We start from the raw sequence: 19,271 nt of genomic DNA, 5'->3' as shown, positions 1-19,271 counted from the left end.
TCTGTAGAGGCGCGACACCACAACACGGTGGTGATAAGTGTGGTGACAGTTGAGTAATTATATCCTAGTTCGAGTAGTAGTATATGAGCTTCAGAGGCGACGTTCCATGTGGAGAAGGAGGGGTGGGAATGTGAAGAGACTGTAGAGGATCCACGTGGGGAATGATGCACATGTCATGGCCGGAGCTCAGTCTCTTCAGTGTAGGAAAACAGTATCGACCAAAAACGAAGCTCTGTACATCGTGAAATTAAGTAAATTACATGAACTGTTACCAGTGTTAAAATCCTTCACACAAATCGGTATTAATCGATGTTCTAGCACACTGTTCACATGTGAACTGAGGCCACTGGAGCGAAAATACATTCACAAGTCATATTTTCTGCAAACTTCTCAGAGATAATACAGTCCAGCAGTAGCAATTATCTTTCGTGTCATGACACCATTTTACATATCGTGACAACTATGTGATAGTGTAGTTGTAAGGTACAATGGAACAGGATTGAAAGATTTATTTATAACAGAATGGTTTGAAAATACGTATGTTATCTGTCCCAAGAGCCTTACATTGTCTTGTGTGCTCATGCAGAACGTGTCAACAGTAATCTTACATATCAATTTCTTTGCAGCTACATTGAAACAAATGAAAATATTCTGAATGCACAATATGCTTCTCCGTGACACAGCCTATAGTGTAGCACAACAAAATAAGGAAATTCATAAGAGGCTGCCACCCTGTACGTACATGATGCGTCTTTTTACTAAATTCTAATATGAGAAATTTAATACAACTATGTAAATATTGTATTCTTGTAGTAATACAATTCCAGGGTGCTTAAAACGTTATTGAGAGAAATGTGAAGAGGAATTACATCTTATGAAGTGATATTGCAATAAATTGTATAATACAAGGTACACTCTGAAGATAAAATGAAATTACTAATATAAAATATATGGGCGTGCATTTTATTCTCATTCGTTATCATGAATCAAAGTTGCAGTTGAATATAAACTGTCAAGAACCCTTATATAACTTGTTACGCAGCATTTTCTGACGTTTAACATGAGCTGAAGTAATGTTATAATCATAATTTTTGTAACGTACCACTGTCTGATGGCTTGTTCGTGCGTCTCTGTATATACAGCCTGTGCTTAAAGTTTTGTATATTTTTCAGCTCTTGCGGTGCCACTTGCTGATAACCGGAAGGATTAAACTGAAATTGTGAAGTAAACCAACTAATTTTCTAAAGTCCACAGCAAAACTTTTATTTATCTGATCGAAGACCCACGGGTGAATTGCCGGTTCATAATGTCCAATGCGGAAGGTTATAGCCGCAATATCGGTTGATGAAATTGTCTCTCGACCGATCTGCTATTGCCTCTCTAACGATGTTGTCCAAGTATTAGGATGCCTTTGCCAAGATCCTGGTACGTTCCATCGCGTGATTCTGGGAAAAAGAGTGCCTTGCGGCCGCTGACTTCTTGGAATTCGCCAATCGACTGTACCTCTGGTGATCCCGGCAACGATTTTCGACCGTGCCTATTGTCTGTCTAATATATGCCTTTCCACATTGACACGGAATCAGGTACACTCTCACCTTCCGCAAACGGAGATCGTCTTTGGTGCTTTCCAATAATGCTTGCGTTCTATTGCGGGGACAAAAGGGAGCGTTTACGCTCTGCTTCTTCAGTATGCGTCCGATATTTCCCGACAGTGCGCCAATGTAGAATACAAAGGAAGTGGCTGCCTCTTTCCCTGTGACTTTTTCCTTCTCCACAGGTTTTATCGTCGTGGTGGGTCTGACAACTCGGCTTATCAGCTATTCTGGACATTCCCTTCTTTCCAAATCACAGTTATGATGTTTTCCAGCTCCTGGCACAAACTCTCTTGGTCTGAGGTGGTGCGTGTGTACTATTATATTTGGATCCCATTTCTCTGCCAAGAGTGGTGGCAAACGGTTGCACGTAAATGCAGGTCAGTGTGCGTTTTCTTCCGGTAACCACCAAGGCCCAAGGTGCCAAGACCGCTTCTCTTGCCCATGACGTCCAACAAAGGTAATCTTCCTTCTGCTTCGGTCTTAACAGTGAATTTAATCTTGCGATGTATGGAGCTCAAAGCTGTGAGGAAGCCAAGGAGTTTTCGTTCCATGGGTCCAGATGGCGAAAGTGACATCCAATAAAGGAAAAAAGACATCTGTTTCCATTTGGAGGTACTCCATACACATCATACATAAATTTATCTATTTTAGGCTATTAACTCTCAGTTTTGTGATACAAAATTTCTAGTCTGTCAGCGTCAGTTGAAGTTTTTCATTCATTGTTGCACGCAGGTGCAATGCGCTCCTAATTTTAAACTTTCTGCCAGATTAAAACCATGGGTCGCATCACTATTAGAAACTGGGCCCTTCACCTTTTCCTCCAGCGACTGAGCTACAGTATACAAGCACGCCTCACGACCTGGCTTGACAGTGTTACTTCAGACAGTAGCTTCTGGCACTAGCACTCCCGGTGGAAATGTTATTGTGGGAGCAACGGCTTAGCCACAGCCTAGGAGACTGCTTCCATTTCACTCTTTAGTGGAGTGTTCCATGATCTGAAACTTCTGCGGAATTTCCAGTACCAAGTTCGACTCCTGGTCGATCACAGTTCTAAGAGGAGTCTCTGGCGTCATCCAAAAGAAAACAGATGTGTTTTTTCCATTATGTGGGTGATATTTTCGTCATCTGCACTCATGGAAGGGACAAACTCCCATAAAGTTTCAAAGCAGCGCACACTTTGTTGCAGAGCGTAAATTCATTGTGACCTTCAAAAATCGTCTTTCAGTTTTTCAATGTATCCTGATTTCAATTTATTTGTCTCTTAATATTTTGTTTTACATATGCTATAATATCTTTCGTTACGTTGTTGACCATCTTAACTGGCTACCTTTGTGTATACAGAGATACTTTCTTGTGCAACAGCTTTATTTGAAAGTTATCGAGGATTCATTGTAAATTTCATTTATTTGTATCATACCTCGGAAGTGAGCAGCTCCTTCTGTGCTAAGTTTTTACGTTCGAGAAATTAAATAACCCTTATATTGAGAGTCTGTTGATGGGTTAAGCAGCAGAAATATAATTCAGGTTATAATTACCATCTCTTTATAACAAATCACAATGTAATTGTATCCCTAGTTCTGTTCTAACCGCTAGACGCTATTCTGAGAAAAGTAGTAATTTTTATATCTTTTTCTATCTTTGCAGGAAAAGTTGTATATGTCAAACATCGTATGGTCTCCCAATATAGAACCTCCAACACAGAGCGCGTTCCTTACTGAATCTCCCATTTCAATTTTGAACGAGGGCCGTTTTCTGAAAGTGCCTCTCATGATCGGTGTCACTTCCGCTGAACTCGGTGAGTGTGAAATGATTATGCGTTAGCACAAATGGAGGATATACGGAAAATTTAGCGTTTTCTACTTCCTGAAGCAAACGCATATTAGATCGTATTCTGTGTCTTTAGGTTTCAGCATCCTCAGTCAATCAGCGGTGATCACCAACTTGAACGAACAGTTTGAACAAGTTGTGGGTCCCTGTCTTCACCTACCGACAACCGAAGATCAGGCGGAAGCTGCCTTGAGGATTACAAACTTTTATTTTGGCAACGAAAGTATTTCTGCAGAAAACCCGGAGCCATTAGTCCAGGTAAGTCAATACTTGTTTGCTTTTTGCCTACTGTGTGATAACTGTAGCACGGTGACAATAAAATTAACGATTTGGTTGCAGAACATCCAACCCATTATGAGAAGCTAAACTTCCTTCCCAAGATAGCTAATAACAACCCTCATTCTTGATAACCGTTTTCGGTAATCAATGTTACCATCTTCAGGTCTCAATAGACAAGATACTGCATATTTCTTAACATGTCTGTTGAGATCTGAACATCGTAACGCCGATTACCGAAATCGGTTATCGAGAGCGAGGGTAGTTATTAGCGATTTTGGAAAAGAAGTTTACCTTCTATGGTCTGTTATCACAGATCGCCCTTGCGGCTCAAAATGAGCATACTAAAAGAAAACCCGAGAGGGTGGTTCTCTTTTTAAGTGCTATAATAATTACACAACATATACAAGATAGTTATAACCAACCTTTCTCTACTTGAGCCAGTGTACACGGAAAATTTTTTATCTTATGGGTACCCATCTTTGTAGGAATTATATTCATGCCCTGTGCTGTAGGATTTGCGTTGTTGGTAGTGACAGTGGATTGACTCTCCGTTAGACGCCGGTATTGATACGGCGACGTAGGGTTGCAACACAAGCATCAATGTGTTTTACAGCAGCAGTCAGTCAACATAGGTGACCAGCGCTTAGCCCATAAAGCTTAAAACAACGGCAATAGCGTAGCTTCTCTTCGTAAGTATCGGCGAATTAAAGGAATGCAGAGAATTTCTCTTCCCGCGCCGGCGTTGAAGAACATGATTCGGAAGTTCGAGTGACTGGCGGTTTGGGATAACTGATTACTGCATCACAAATTGTTGATGAAGTTACTGTTGCCATGACTGAGAATGCTGTACGGAATGTGCGATCTTCAAGTATATAATCAGTCTTTGTATTTCTAATGGAAGCCTCACAGTATGTACACTAGCAGTTTGTCACATGGAGTGCTGACAAGCATAACGTAAAATTTGATCTAATATGAATGAATTTTTACCAGACGTAACGTCTCCCACTTGTTTCAGGCACCATGGAGTATCACAGCATTCTTAATAGAGAATGTAGGTAACTGGTGGCTCTGCTCCAGAAATTTCAAGCCGTACACCATAATCAACTTTCTCAGCATTTCAGTGTTAATACACTGACCTTTAGCTAGATGTCAGGAACCACAAGTATTTAGTATAGTCATCTTGCACTATTCACATTGCAACCTCCAAAGGGGGTTCACCACAGATTATGCCACATTAGTTACAATAACCAGTCATTCAGTATGCAACATTTATATAGGGCTCTGTGATTAGCTCATGCTTTTAAGCTCCGCCTTCAGAGATTTTTGAGCCCCATTTTGTTTTCCTCTGAAGCTCGAATCCCTCAACGCACCTGCTCAGTTTTTAGTTTTGTCATCAACTGCTTGCACTGCCAGAACCATTGTGCCTCAATTATCACACAGTTTAGAAGGATTGTTACTGAAAATACCAGTGAGATGAAGTGGACCTGAACATGGCGTTATGGTCTGGGGTGTGATTTCGTCTGGCAGCAGTAACACTCTCGTGGTTATCTTACGCATATTGACTGCAAATTTATACGTCAGTCTGTTGATTCAAAAAGTTGTGCCACCATTCACGAACTGCATTCAGGGATGTTTTCCAACAATATAACGCTCGCCCACACACAGCTGTCGTAACCCGAGATGCTCTACTGAATGTCAACATGTTGCCTTGGCCTACTCGAGCACCTCGTCTGCCACCAATCGAGCATGTGTCACCATCATCGGCCTCTAGCTCCAGCCTCATCCATGAATAGCATTAACCGTCCCTGTATTGATCGACTAACTACCTCAGGCATGGAACTCCATTCCCCAAGCTTACACCCAGAACCGGCGCAACACAACGTGTGCACCTGTGCATGCTTGCATTTAACATTCTGGCGGTTACACCGGTTATTAATGTGCCAGCATTCCGCATTTGCAATGGATTATCTCGCGCTTACAGTAATCTATGTTGCAACGTTAATCACTTAAATGTTTCCCAAAATTTCATTATTCTACGTTAATTAATTTTTGGTGATGCAATATTTTCCACTGTGTATATAGAAATAATCACGCATTGTCAACTCTAAATTGCCCATTTACTCTCAGCCAGCGTGCTAAACACCTTAGTCTTCGTAGATAAGTTAAATACACAAAACGACAAAGCAACAGATATATTTTTTGTAAACTATTATCAAGTCAAGATTATTTTAAGATGGTAGCAGTTGCTAAATGCATCAGATGTTGCGTACAATTGATTCTTCGCTTCTAAATGATTTACTTACTTAGTATTTCGTAAACTTAGCCTCATTTGGTAAACATTTGTGGACAGTTCCGTATCAAGATTGTCTTACTAAAACAGCTGAATGAAGACATCACCTTCTTCGAGCCGACCGATTCCTTCGTCAGGAAACTGGCCCAGCTGACTGACGTGCCAGTGTATTACTACAAATTCGACTATCCTGGGCCTAACGTCCCTACAAATGAATGGGGTAAGTGAATGACACTTGGCATGATATCTTACCGACCACCGATTATTTGTTCGCGCCGCTTCCCCCCCACCCCCGCCGTCGGAGGTTGGAGTCCTCCTTCGGGCATGGGTGCATGTGTGTTGTTGTCCTTAGCGTGAGTTAATTAAGTTAGATTAAGTAATGCGTAAGCCTACGACGATGACCTTAGCAGTTTGGTCCCATAGTCCTTACTACATATTTCCAAATTTTTATTTCGTCCGTAAGTAAATATTGGTAAATACGCAATATAAATCTTTATGACTCTAGCTGAAACATCTATTTTTGCATAAAGTCACACTTACCCATAATTGTAAGTTACTTCTTTGGTCTACATGTCCCAGAAGGTGAGGTTGTTTAACGAAAATACATTTACCTATTTAAGAAGGAAGCTAACCGTCACGTTATCAGATTTAATCGGAGACAGGAAAGGTTTTCTTTACATTTTGCTGTACTCGGAGACAGAGACTTTAACTTTTTCTCTCAGTTGGGACAGCTTTAAACGTGGTGCAGCGCTTAAGACTCTCCAATTGTGATCTTAGAGCTGTTGAAATTCCCCCTGGAACATTTTCCTGAATTGATTAAGGTGAATTTCGGGTTCGGTCCTCGGAAGAGGACACATCTGATTTCTTCCCCATCCTTGTGTTAACTATGGTTCTGCACCGTGTATACTCTAACATTTCTTCTTTCCTTCTTCCATTTATCTTCTTTTACTTCCCACTTTCTAGAAAAATCAGGAAATTATCACCTAACGTCAGCAGTAATTTAGAGCAACCCAAGGGAACTTATGCAAAGTCAGTCAGTATGGCTTGTGAGATTTCTGGCTTACTGATTTGCTGTCTTATTTAGGATTTTGTTTTTGAGTCATTACTCTTCTAGCTGATTTCATATGGCACGATTTCCTCTTGTGCAAATCTCTTCATCTCAGACAAGCACTTGAAACTTACGTCGTCAATATTTTCTGGATGTATTCTATTCTCTCTTCTACTACAGTTTTTACTGTCTACAGCTCGCTCTAGTTCCAAGGAAATTATTCCCCGATTTCTTAACAGATACCCAATCATTCTGACCCCTTTTCTTGTCAGTGTTTTCCATATATTCCTTTCCTCTCCGATTCTGCGCGGAACCTCCTCATTCCTTATCTTATCAGCCCACCTCATTTCCAAAATTAGTCTGTAACACCACATCTCAAACGCTTCATTTCTATTTAGTTCCGGTTTTCCCCCAGTCCATGCTTCGTAGCACACAGTACTATGCTCCAAACATACATTCTCAGAAATTTCTTCCTTATATTAAGGCCTTTGTTTGACACTAATAGACTTCTCTTGGCCACGTATGCCCTTTTTCCCAGTGCTAATCTGCTTTTGAAGTGTACTCCTCGCTCCGTGATTCATTTCGCTGCCTACGTAGCAAAATTTCTTAACTTCATCTACTTCGTAATCATCAATCCTAATGTCAAATTTCTCGCTGTTCTCATTTCTGCTGGTTCTCGTTACTTTCGCCTTCTTCGATTTACTCTCAATCCACATCGTGTACGCACTACGCTGTACATTCCATTCAGCAGATCCAGTAATTCTTCTTTATTTTCACTGAGGATAGTAATGTCTCCAGTGAAACTTGTCATTGATATCCTTCCACCTTGAATTTTAACTCCACTCTTGAACATTGCTTCTATTTCCAGTACTGCTTCTTCGATGTATAGACTGAACAGTAGAGACGAAAGATCACATCCCTATCTTACACCCTTTTCAATCCGAGGACAACGTTCTTGGTTTTCAACTCTTTTAATTCCCGTTGAGACCTAAAGCTTACTCCACTTTTCCTCAAAGTTTCGAACATCTTGCACCATTTGCAATTGTCGTACGCTTCTACCAGGTAGCCAAATCCTATGAAGGTGTGCTGAATGTTCTTTAGTCTTGCTTCCATTATCAACTTCAACGTCAGAACAGACTCTGTGGTTCCTTTACCTCGCCTAAAGCAAAACTGATTGTCAAATGAGAAGTCCTCAATTTTCTTTTCCATTCTTCTGAATATTAATCTTTTCAACAACGTGGATACATGAGCTGTTAAGCTGATTGGATAATACACGTACTTATCTGCTCTTGCAGTCTTCAGAATTATGAAAGTCAGATGGTGTATCGCCGGACTCATGCATATCAAATACCGACGTGAGTAGTCGTTTTGTCGCCACTTTCCAATACAATTTCAGATATTCTTATGGAATATAATCTAAAACTTCTGCCTTGTTTGATCTAAAGTTCTCCATAGCTCTCTTCTGATTTTAATTCAGGATCCCCTATCACTTTTATATCGACTCCTGTTTCTTCTACTATCACACCAGACAAGTCTTCCCCCTCACAAATGTCTTCAGTGTACTCCCCGTATCCGCTTTCTCCTGTCCATTTAACAGCAAAATTCCCATTCTTAATGCAACAGCCTTTGCCCGTAATTCCTCCGAAGGTTGTTTTGATTTTCCTACATGCAGAAGCTGTCCTTCCGACCATAATTTCGTTTTCGATATCTTCACGTTTTTCGTGCAGCCGTTTCGCTTTATCGTCCCAAGACTTATTTACTTCATTCTTAAGTGACTTGTATTTCTGTATTCCGGAGTCTCCCGGAACATTTTTGTACTTCCTCATTTCTTCGAACAACTGAAGTATTTGTTGTGATGCCAATGACTTCTAAGCAGATCCCTTCTTCGTACCTCCATTTTCTTTCCAGTTTCTGTGATTGCCCTTCTTGGAAATGTCTATTCCTGCCTGCCTGCTGAGTTATTCATTATCGTAGTATCTACGTCCTTCGAGAACCTCAAGGGTACCTCTTCTATCCTTAGTAGTTCTGTGTCCCACTTTTTTGCCTATTGATTCTTCCTGATTAGCCTCTTAAACTTCAGCCTACTCCTCATTACTAGTAAATTGTGATTTGAGTCTAGATCTGCTCTCTAGTACGCCTGACAATCCACTATCTTATTCCGGAATCTCTGCCTTACCATGACGAAATGTAACTCAAATCTTCCCGTATCTCATGGTCTTCTTCTGATTCTTAAACAGAGTATTCGCTATTACTAGCTAGCTGATATTTATTGCAGAACCTGCAACCCTTTCTTCTATTTCTTCCCCTACAACCGCATTCCATTCCCCTATGTCTTATAGATCTACCTCTCCCTTTATGTAGTACATTAACCGTTCAGTACTCTCATATATTTTTTTCTATCACTTAATTTTCAGCTTGCGACGTCGGCATTTATACCTGAACTATCATCGTAGGCGCTGATCTGCTGTCGGTTCTAGTGAGAGCAAACCTGTCGCTGAACTGTTCACAGTAACACACTTCCCGTTCTACCTTCCTATTCATAACTGACTCTACTCCCATTATTCCATTTTCTGCTGCTGTTGACATTACCCTATATTGATCCGATGAGAAAACCTTGTCTTCTTTGCATTTCACTTCAGTGCTCCCACTATATCTAGACTGGGCCTATGCATTTCCTTTTCATATTTTCTAAGTTCCCTTCTAGTATCATACTTTTGACATTCGACGCCCCAGCTTGCAGAACGTTGTCCTTTTGTTGACTATTCAATCTTTTGTTCATGCTTACCTCCCTCTTGGAAGTCACTTCCCGGAAACCCGAATGTCGGGCTACTCCGGAATCTTTTGCCAATTACAGGCCACATGTCCTTCAAGATAAAGGTTGCGTATATTTAATGCAGTGGTTTCATTGCCTTCTGCGTCCTCCTTCTGCTGATCACTGTTGATTCTTCCGTATTTAGGGGCAGTTCTCCACACCAAGGGCAAAAGAGTATCCTGAACCTCTGTCTGCTCCTCCGCCTTCTTTGACAAGGCCGTTGGCAGAATTTGGGTGGCGGGGTTCGAACACGGGACCGAGAACATTTAGATTAGTAATCAAAGACGCTACCGCTAGATTATGCGATGTAAATAAAATGTCATGTGACTAGCACCTCGTGTCGGGTAGACCGTTCGCCGGGTGCTATTATATAGATTTGACGCCACTTCAGAGACTTGCGCGTCGATGGGGGTGAAATGATGATGATTATGACACAGATGTATATGTACTTTCATACATGTCTATCAGGAGTACTCAATATTTCATCTCCAGAAGATCATTACTGGCCCCTTAAGATGTCCAACAATTTCATTGTTTTCTGAAGAGAATTTTCTTACATAATATAATAATATTATAACATCAGAAAGTTTCGACACTTTAAGTGGAAGAATGTAAAATCAATATAAAGTTTCAATATAAATCACTACGAAACACAAAATAACTGAAAGATTATGAACACGGTTAAATTATTAGTTGCTGGCCCAAATAGAAATATATATTACACAGTACACACGAAAATGTGAAACACACACTATTAAAATTGCTAGCAGCAGATGATCTACATCAACAAATACTATAAGGTGATTAAAATAAAACAGAAAAATGGATGAAGGTAACAACAGGTTGTGAATTGTAAGGGGTGTGTAAACAGAATTAAATATTACTTCATTTATTTCTCCGTATACAACATGCTGCAGTATCTTCGGCGGTTGTTGTTTACTTATCAAGCCGGTGAAGAATCTGCTGAACCCAACAGCTGTCACAAGACGCTGTATCTCGCTGCATCAGCCCAATGCTGAGTGCAGTGACTTCTAGTAAGCGGGTTACAAGCGGGTGACCGCCTGTGGCGTGGAAGGCACGCACCGCCAAAAGCTCTGAGCGTAGATAGTTCTGACTACGGCGCGCGTGTGTAGTGTGTGACATGCTACTCTGGGAGTACTTTGTCCCTCCCAGGTAGCTGCCCAAGTTGTCCCATCAGATGGAACGCGATGTCGGATGCCGTGAGTTCGGGATGAATGTTCGGAAGGCCGTCTGCCCCAAGCGACGCAAGAACTGGAGCAGTTTGTGCTCCAGGCTGTCGAGATATTTGTGGGCCCCTGGACAACCCATCAGTGGCGGTTGTTACCAGATGATATCTTCTGTCTTCTGTCGCTACAGCTAACTGGTCATCTCTTAAGGTGTAAGGAGAATGACTGGCACAATCTATATACAAGTCGTCATAGACAATAATCAGAGAATCTAACTAGAACGGCATAAACGACATCGTTCATACTGATCAACTGTCTCTAGCTTAGTGAGGTGTGGCACGTATAGCGCTGAGGAAAGGCTCTGCTTTTTTATGTCATTCGTCCCGACTGAATCGGTTCCGTTCTTGACGAGTTGCCAGTGGTCTTCTGTTATGCTACATTTCCTTAACCAGTCTGTTTTAGTGTCTCAGCTGCTTTGTGAAACCCCTGGCGTGAGTTGCTGCGTCGTCCTGAGCATTTCTATCCTAACATTGTCAGAGAAGCGAAAGCAGGATGGTATGCACTTGTCTTAAAATTTTCCCATGAGCCCGCTTGCACTCACTCACACAAAGAAGCGTTGACGCCGCACTGTGTCGAAATGCGTACGCCTATCCGCCGCCTCGTGTTGATGATTCGTGTGCTTCAGCAATGCCTTTCTGTTCGGACTTACAGAATTTCCCTCCCATGTTTCTTTTCTTTCTCGATGAGCAGCAGTGAGGTACACATTAATATGGCAGACAGAGTAACTTTTATTAAACGCTGTTTTACACTTCAACGTGTCACAGATACATGACACTAATTTTCAACCACATCTCTGTAAACACCGGCCGGAATGTTCTGCCAATCGTTGAATGGCTCGGCGGCAGAAACCCGCTCCTTGGTCGCGTAGCCAAGCGAGAACCACTGTGTGAAAGTTCTCATCGTTGTAAAATCTCTTTTGTCCCCAGACATTCATTCACAGTTATAGCTTGGTGAAAGATGTGGATTTCCCGAGTAGCGTCACCCACGCCAGTGCATCGTTGGTCAATTGTTGGCACGATGGCCGGACGCGACATTAGATTTGATCCATATGCTGCCAAACTTTCACAAACACATTGTGTGTTATTCTGCACAAGAGTCGTACTGCCACCGTACTTCAATTTGGAGGTCTTTTCAGTTGCCGCGTCATTTCCATGACACACTGAAGCAGATCTTTTCCGTACCACAGCAAAATGGCGTCTGCAAGAAACCAGGAACTTGCACTCTCTTCTGCAAGAGCGCCACTCTTGTTGCACTATGGTATTGGCGCCTGACGCCTTGTGTAACATTTCTTGAAATTCCAACGAATAATTTCTATTTTTAGTCTTACTGGAAAGGAAAAAAAGACCGATATTGTCTTTGTTTAAGGACACATTGTTTACGCTGTACTCATTTCTTTTATCGAGATTACAAATGTAAAAGCCAAAATTACGAAAATTCTAACGCATCTTAAAATTAAAAGTTGTGGAAACTACTTCAGATTGTAAAAGTGTGGCATTTTAATACATGTGGGGCTCCTTGCTGCAAAATGTAATTCATAATACCGTAAGTATGAAGCCTTAATCAGTCTGCAAAGCAGTCATTCACTCTGTAGTTTACTAGAGATTGCGCTCTTACTGTTAACTTTGACTGACACGTAAACGAGATCTCTCAGATTTTTTTATTGGCAACGCATGTAGTCGTCTCTGCAGGATATTCTTCCATAGCACTTTAACATATTAATGCCCTTAAAAGAAAAGAGTCAGGAAATTAAATTTTATATGCATGGCTATGTCATTCTGTATACTCATACTGTTTTAGCAAAGACATTATGAATTAAGTCCAAAAAGCTGCTTCTATTTTGAGATGTTTATTTTATCACGATAGCCCTGTTTGAGCACTATTGCCATCATCAGGCGATCTGAAAGTAATGGTTTTATTATATACTATTTTCTAGGGCAGATGGTAGCCTACTTTTCATATATGAGATTGACAACCATACCTTTATGGAATTCATAACTTACCAATAACATCGCTGGTTAGTCGCACAAGCGTTTCTTTACGTCTTTTAAAGCTATTTTATGACGTAGCTTTCATAGGCTATATTTGTTGCAGTTATGGCCTGAATTTTGTTTGTTGTGTGTGACAATTTTTTTGTTTGAGGTTTAACGATCGATGTTATAAGTTTACATCAGAGCAGTTACTTATCGATTTCCCTTAATTACCGTATTGTTTATTTTTATCGTTTAATGTGTTATTGGTTTGGCTTAGCTTATGTCTTTGGTTGTTTATCCGTTTTCATGATCGATGATTCGAATAAGGTTTTCAATATAGTGTTTGTGTTTTAGATCTAATTGCTCGTTGAGTATTTGTTGTAGATATTTGTGTGCATGTGTGTAGATTTCGACCTCCTTCAGAATAACGAGTAAGCGACCTTTATATGTTATATGCAAAATTTGGATTACTTTTTCTACATTGTCTGTGTTATGTTGTTCTATCTGTAGGTGTTTGAAAGAAGGACGAAGGGTTGCGTTCAGTGTTTCTAGTGTAGTCCCTGCATTTGATATTAAAGTTCCGGCCTGACTGGCCTATATAGAACTTATCACAACTTTGCAATGAATTTTGCATATACCTGTTTTAGCAAAGTTAAGAGTACAGTGAACCTAACTTTTCAGGCGTCATTCATGGCGGAGAGCTGCCGTCTCTCTTTGTGCGGAAGGATACTGAGTATAATTTGGATCCTGAGTCCGAGGAGGACCGAGTACGGAGAAACGTGTTACGTCTCTGGAACAACTTTGCAAAATACGGGTACGTGTCTATGAAACAACTGTGAGGTAAGGACTGTTCTATACTGTCGCACTTGTATTGTTTTTCTGGGATCGTAACACGTTAATTCTGTTCTTGCACAATGTTCTTGTCTTCAGTTCGTGTTTTATTTTTTCCGTGGTTTGCCACAACCACACAAGAACGGTGATCATTCACGCAGTAACGACTGGCTGCCCTCTAAAATCTTTCCTACTAAATAAAGCTAAATTTCAAAATCTTTACTCTTTAATCACATTACTCGCGGAAGGATTTAATGAATGGGTTTTGTGTTATGAAGTCAATTATTCTCATTTTGTTTTTCAGTTTCATTGTTTATTATGAAACTGCTGTGTATGTGAGCTCTTTTAGACCCCAGTGTTCGCATGTAGATGGTAACATGACGTCTACAACTGACGGAAATCATGGATTGTGCAGTAAGATAAGACAGAAAGACGGAAAGGAGCTGTCTTGTCTGATTGTACCTATGAAAATACCGTCAATGAAGTTGTCTGATTTGTCGGTGTCTGCAAATAACGACGCACCAATGGCAGGTTTGTAAACCGGAGTGAGAATAGTCGTCCCAAGTTACAGCTGACAGCGAGCGGAATCGAATGTGGCGCCTTGTCAGTGACAAGTAGTTTCCAACTCTATGGTGCTGTCAGTGAATGGAGATCCATCTCAACCAGTTACCGAGCGCATATTGCGAAGGGGGCTGAAAGGAATGGACAGTGAGAGTCGGTACCACGTTAAAGAGGCCATCACTCACACTAACACGTAAAGCTACACGTCACCAGTTGGCCAAACAACACAGGAACTGCCCAGCAGCTGCAAAGGAGCTGGCTGCACGCGTGTAGCGAGGCCTGCTGTGAGTGTCTTTTTGAAAGATACAAGCCGTCCAGTGCACCAGCGGCCCAATGACGCGTTTAAGGCGCAAAGCGCGAGGGTCCACTTCAGGCCAGAGGTGGCTCTGTGAAATTGTGGTGGAGCGTTTCGTTCATTGACTTAATACCATTCATTCAGGTTGTTGTCTGTATGAACCGGAATGTTTATTTCAGTCATTCTCGAGGATTAAGTTTCATTATGAATACGCTGTGGTCACTTCCGATTTCCAAAATAACAACAGGAGTGCTCACAAGGCTACACACAATTCCTTTTCTGACTAACACTCAGGTACTCTATAGCATCTCCAATGATACGTTAAATTATCGGTTCTTAGCTCTATCGGAAATGTCCTGGACTACTTCCATCAGCGGGCGAAATGCAACATATTTAAAAGTAATATCTTGATACATATTCTTGAGCCACTGGAAAAGAATGGTGTCTCTAGAAGGAGACTCAGCTATGAATGACATATTCTTTGTCATGAATCAGGCGTAAGGACATAAAACTCAAAAGGCTGAAATGGCTTGGTCATGTAGTGAGAGCTAATGACACAATGGTTAAGAAGATAGTCAATGCAATGCCTAAAGGAACTACAATGGTTGCAAGTGTTGCGTCGCCCCAAGAAGAAGGCCCTGGAAAAGTTGGTACCTCACGACCAGACCACAGTGTAAGCACTATCATTGTGTGACACAGCAACGAACGAGAACCGTCACCATAGACACGCCCTCCAGACATTCCATACGCCACCGCTGCTGGAATATTACCTACGTCACAGGGTAGTGCGGCTCAGCCGCAGACTGAAATCATAGTTTACGATGACGACAGCATAGTCTTTCTTCATACAGAAAAGCGCGAGCAATACTAGAAGTCAGGAATGTAACGAAAGTTGTAGTCATTAGTACAATGAGTTGAGTTTATCTTTCTCAGTTGTATGAAATATTTAAACATTCCTGTGGACATCGATTTTTTTCCAAGTTACGTATTTCAGATTATTCAGAGTTTAATAAAGTGATCTAATACTTTTCGAGATTTGCAGTATCCACTCGACATCCTCCAGAAGTAACTGGCCTTGCTAGGACCCACTACACAGCCGAAGCGAATGTTTCCAGTGGTTTCTGTTCGGCACCACAGGCGACTAAAACTAAAGTGGCAGAAAAGTGTGACAGAGAACTAAGAAATAACGCAACTGGGATTTGGAGAGGAAATAATTGAATAATCTGCTAAAGAAGACCAGGGCTCACAAATGGATGCAGTAACACTGATGATAATGATCATGACAAAAATCAAGATCCTCGAAGACTAATGATAGTGCTAGATCAAATTGTCAGTGAGTGGTTTCAACTGCACATGGCATAGACTAAAGGACTTGCGGAATTCCAACCTCGCGGAATTCAGGCCATTATCTGGAGGAGGTATTACCGTTATGTCACCAGCGGCTAACTAATTCTTGTTTGCCCTGACCTGCCATTTAATTTTTCTGTAATTCTGGTGGTTTTCTATAATTCGTATTCTGTACGAAAAACGTATGGTTGCTAGTTGCCATTGCACAACATATGAGATATTTTTACAGAAAATATACTGTAAAGTCTCATTATGTACGGTAACCACCAGCCAAATGCCTGAATAACTACCTTTTGCCGAGCGGACCTACAGGAAAAGGATTGAGGTTGTGGAAGGTACCGACAAGGATATGGAGACATGACGACTCCAGTGCCGTGGCCACCTGCTCTAGACTTCTCAGTTGAGGATCCATGGCACTACCAGCTCAGTCGGTAATCCCACATATACTCTAATGGTTCTAAATCTGGGGAGTTTAATGGCCAGGGGATAAACTGCTCTTCGAACCACTCACGTACAGTGAAAGCTGTGAGACATGTTGAATTGTCCTGTTAGTAGACGCCATCATGGCGAGAAGGAACAAACTGCTTGTAGTGGGTGGAAATGGTCCCGAAGGATAGATGCATACTTGGGTTGAACCACGACACCTTCCAGAATGATGTGATCACCCATGGAGTACCACAAAAACGTTCACCAGTCCATAACACTCCCTCCTCCGGCCTTGAGCCTTCTGACGATTGATGCAACCTGTTTGCTTTCGGACGGTTAACGCCGTACATGCCATCAGCCATATGTCCAATGAAGCATTAAACTTGAATCAACTGAAAAGGTCCCCTGTCAGCTCTCGGGGGACGTCCAGTTGCGGTATAGGCCACCAGATTCCAGCCTTCGACGCCGATGTATGGCGGTCAGCAAAGGTACATGAATCACGCACCTGCTGCGGAAAGCTATACACAGCAACGTTCGCTGAACGGTCATTGAGGAGACACTATTGGTAGCCCATTGGTTCATCTGGACGGTCAGTTGCTCAAAATTTCACGTCAGTTCGGCCATACACATGTCCGCAGCTTCCGTTCACTTTTGTCATCTATGACCTGTGGTGCACCACAGCTGCCTGTGTGGCCGGTTTGGCTAGCGTCGTTTTATCATACACGATACACTCTAACCACGGCGGCACATAACAATTTACAAACCTAGCCGTTCCGAAAAACCTCCCAGCCTAGTCCCGAAAGCCAATGATCACGCCCTTTTGGGAGGCAGATAAATGGCTCTATGACAACGACGGCACTCCTGTCCGCTTCCCGCAGACACACTTGTTGTGCCCTCCGTTACTAGTGCTTCCACCTGCCGACTGCGAGTGGTTATAGCACTTTGACATCGAGACATATGGTGGTCATATTGATGTCTCTAATCCGTGTATGTTACTGTAACAAACGCTATTGGCACAAGTGTAAACAAATTTAACACTACAACATCAGTTTCGCAGAAACAACAGGAAATATTTAATGTAAAACTTAGCGTCAGCTTGGTGTGTAAGAAGTGAAGATAGGAGCTATTAGACTCAAGGGAAACGTCGAGGACGCACAACATGTCACGCAATGTTCTGTCTGTCCTCTTCCAGGAATCCTACGCCCGAGGCGGATCCCGTGGTCTGGGAGCCGTATGACCTGACCAGCCGCAGCTACCTGCTGATGGAGGCCAACTTCTCGCTTGCCCACAACAAGGACAGCGAACGGATGGACTTTTGGAACCAGAATGTGCCGCTGTTGCCGTACCCTGGCACATACTAGTGGGAGACGTGTTCAACTACAGGAAATAGGAAGTTACACAATGTATCGAACAAACCATGTAACGTACTACGCAGTTCGAAATGTCCAAGGGTATATCTTTGGCTTCAATTTGGTTGACACGTTCCATATTATTTTCAGTTTTCATTGTTTCCAAAAATGTTCGAGGGTGTCACACAGTGGAATATCACTAATGTTATAAACAAACGTAGCAATTAATTCCACGGTCCACTTAATGAATATATGGACGTATCGATACCTACTTCATCATTAACCCGTTATATTTCTGTAACTGTCAATTATAAACTGAGAGGTGATTTTCACAGTGCAAACACTAAGCTGTTCGCGAAAGTACGTACATGAAATAAGAAGACGGAAACGGAAATAAACTACATTTTAACCTTCAAATATATCTCTTTCGTTAAATTCACGACAACGGACAACAATGATCTTCGTCACTGTTGCCCAATGAAAACCTGAAATTCCTTTACAGCAGTGGTTCCCTACCTTTCTAAGACCGTCACCCCTAAGCCCTAACTGTAATGAGTCATTCACTGGTACCTCCTTCCCTCCTCCCATCATCTTAACGTTAGCGCCTAGCTGTAAGATGAAAAACAACTGCAAGACAAATGTATTTCTCATTAAGGTTAAACGGAAAACTGGTACAGTGATAACGTGTTCTTGCAGATGAGACAGAAGAGATTAACGCTAGTGAACACAGATGCCCTTAAAACATTTCAGGCACAAGTAATATTGTTGACATATTTGATTGTGTGACAAAATGTATTTACGAGTCATTGGGGACAATTTTCACACCAAAAATTTTCGTCGATCAAGAGTAACTGCTTGGAAATATGACCGATATGTGGCCTTGACTGCACGATGCAATATAGCTACGTTACCGAAGCATTTGTGTACAGCATACGAAACACGAAATTCGATTTCTCGACAAGCTATGTGTATGAAGTTAAGAACACTTCGTTCGTACGTTAAATGTACCAAAAGGACAAGAAGAGATTTTAGCGTCTCCTAGACAGGTAAGTTATCAGATGCGTCTCAGAAGCTTAGGCGAGCAGTGATGCTAAAATCGGTCGTTTTCACTTCAGAGGAATGGTCATTGCATTAACTTAAATAATTTAGACATACCAGGGGAACCTAGATCAGGAAGATAAGACAGACGCTGGGACACGTTTACAAAGGAATCGGATTGGTTTCTGGATCTATACAAGGACTTCGTCATCACAGATGAATCCCGCGTCAGCCCCCGGAATAAGTATCCTGTACTGCGAGATATTTTTCCGTTGTGGGAAGACTGGAACTGGAGGCACTGAGATTCCTGATGCCACCCCAGGATCTGATTGAATGCGATGTACCTGCTGCAAGAT

At 41.8% G+C, this 19,271-nt stretch overlaps 1 protein-coding gene across 1 annotated transcript in view; it reads left to right on the top strand.

Moving 5' to 3' along the window:
- LOC126356127 (cholinesterase-like) overlaps positions 1 to 18,285 on the top strand; it is a 50,019-nt gene extending 31,734 nt beyond the window's left edge. The window contains exons 6-10 of the mRNA XM_050006835.1: positions 3,240 to 3,390; positions 3,499 to 3,680; positions 6,082 to 6,211; positions 13,750 to 13,882; positions 17,721 to 18,285. Coding sequence (XP_049862792.1) covers positions 3,240 to 3,390; positions 3,499 to 3,680; positions 6,082 to 6,211; positions 13,750 to 13,882; positions 17,721 to 17,889 — 765 coding nt within the window. The 3' untranslated portion in view covers positions 17,890 to 18,285. The remainder of the gene's footprint in view (positions 1 to 3,239; positions 3,391 to 3,498; positions 3,681 to 6,081; positions 6,212 to 13,749; positions 13,883 to 17,720) is intronic.
- The last annotated feature ends 986 nt before the right edge of the window (positions 18,286 to 19,271 follow it).

Source organism: Schistocerca gregaria, chromosome 3 (genome assembly GCF_023897955.1).
Source record: "Schistocerca gregaria isolate iqSchGreg1 chromosome 3, iqSchGreg1.2, whole genome shotgun sequence".
NCBI lineage: Eukaryota > Metazoa > Arthropoda > Insecta > Orthoptera > Acrididae > Schistocerca > Schistocerca gregaria.
The sequence above is the reverse complement of the archived record's forward strand: the minus strand, read 5'-3'. Positions and strand labels throughout refer to the sequence as shown.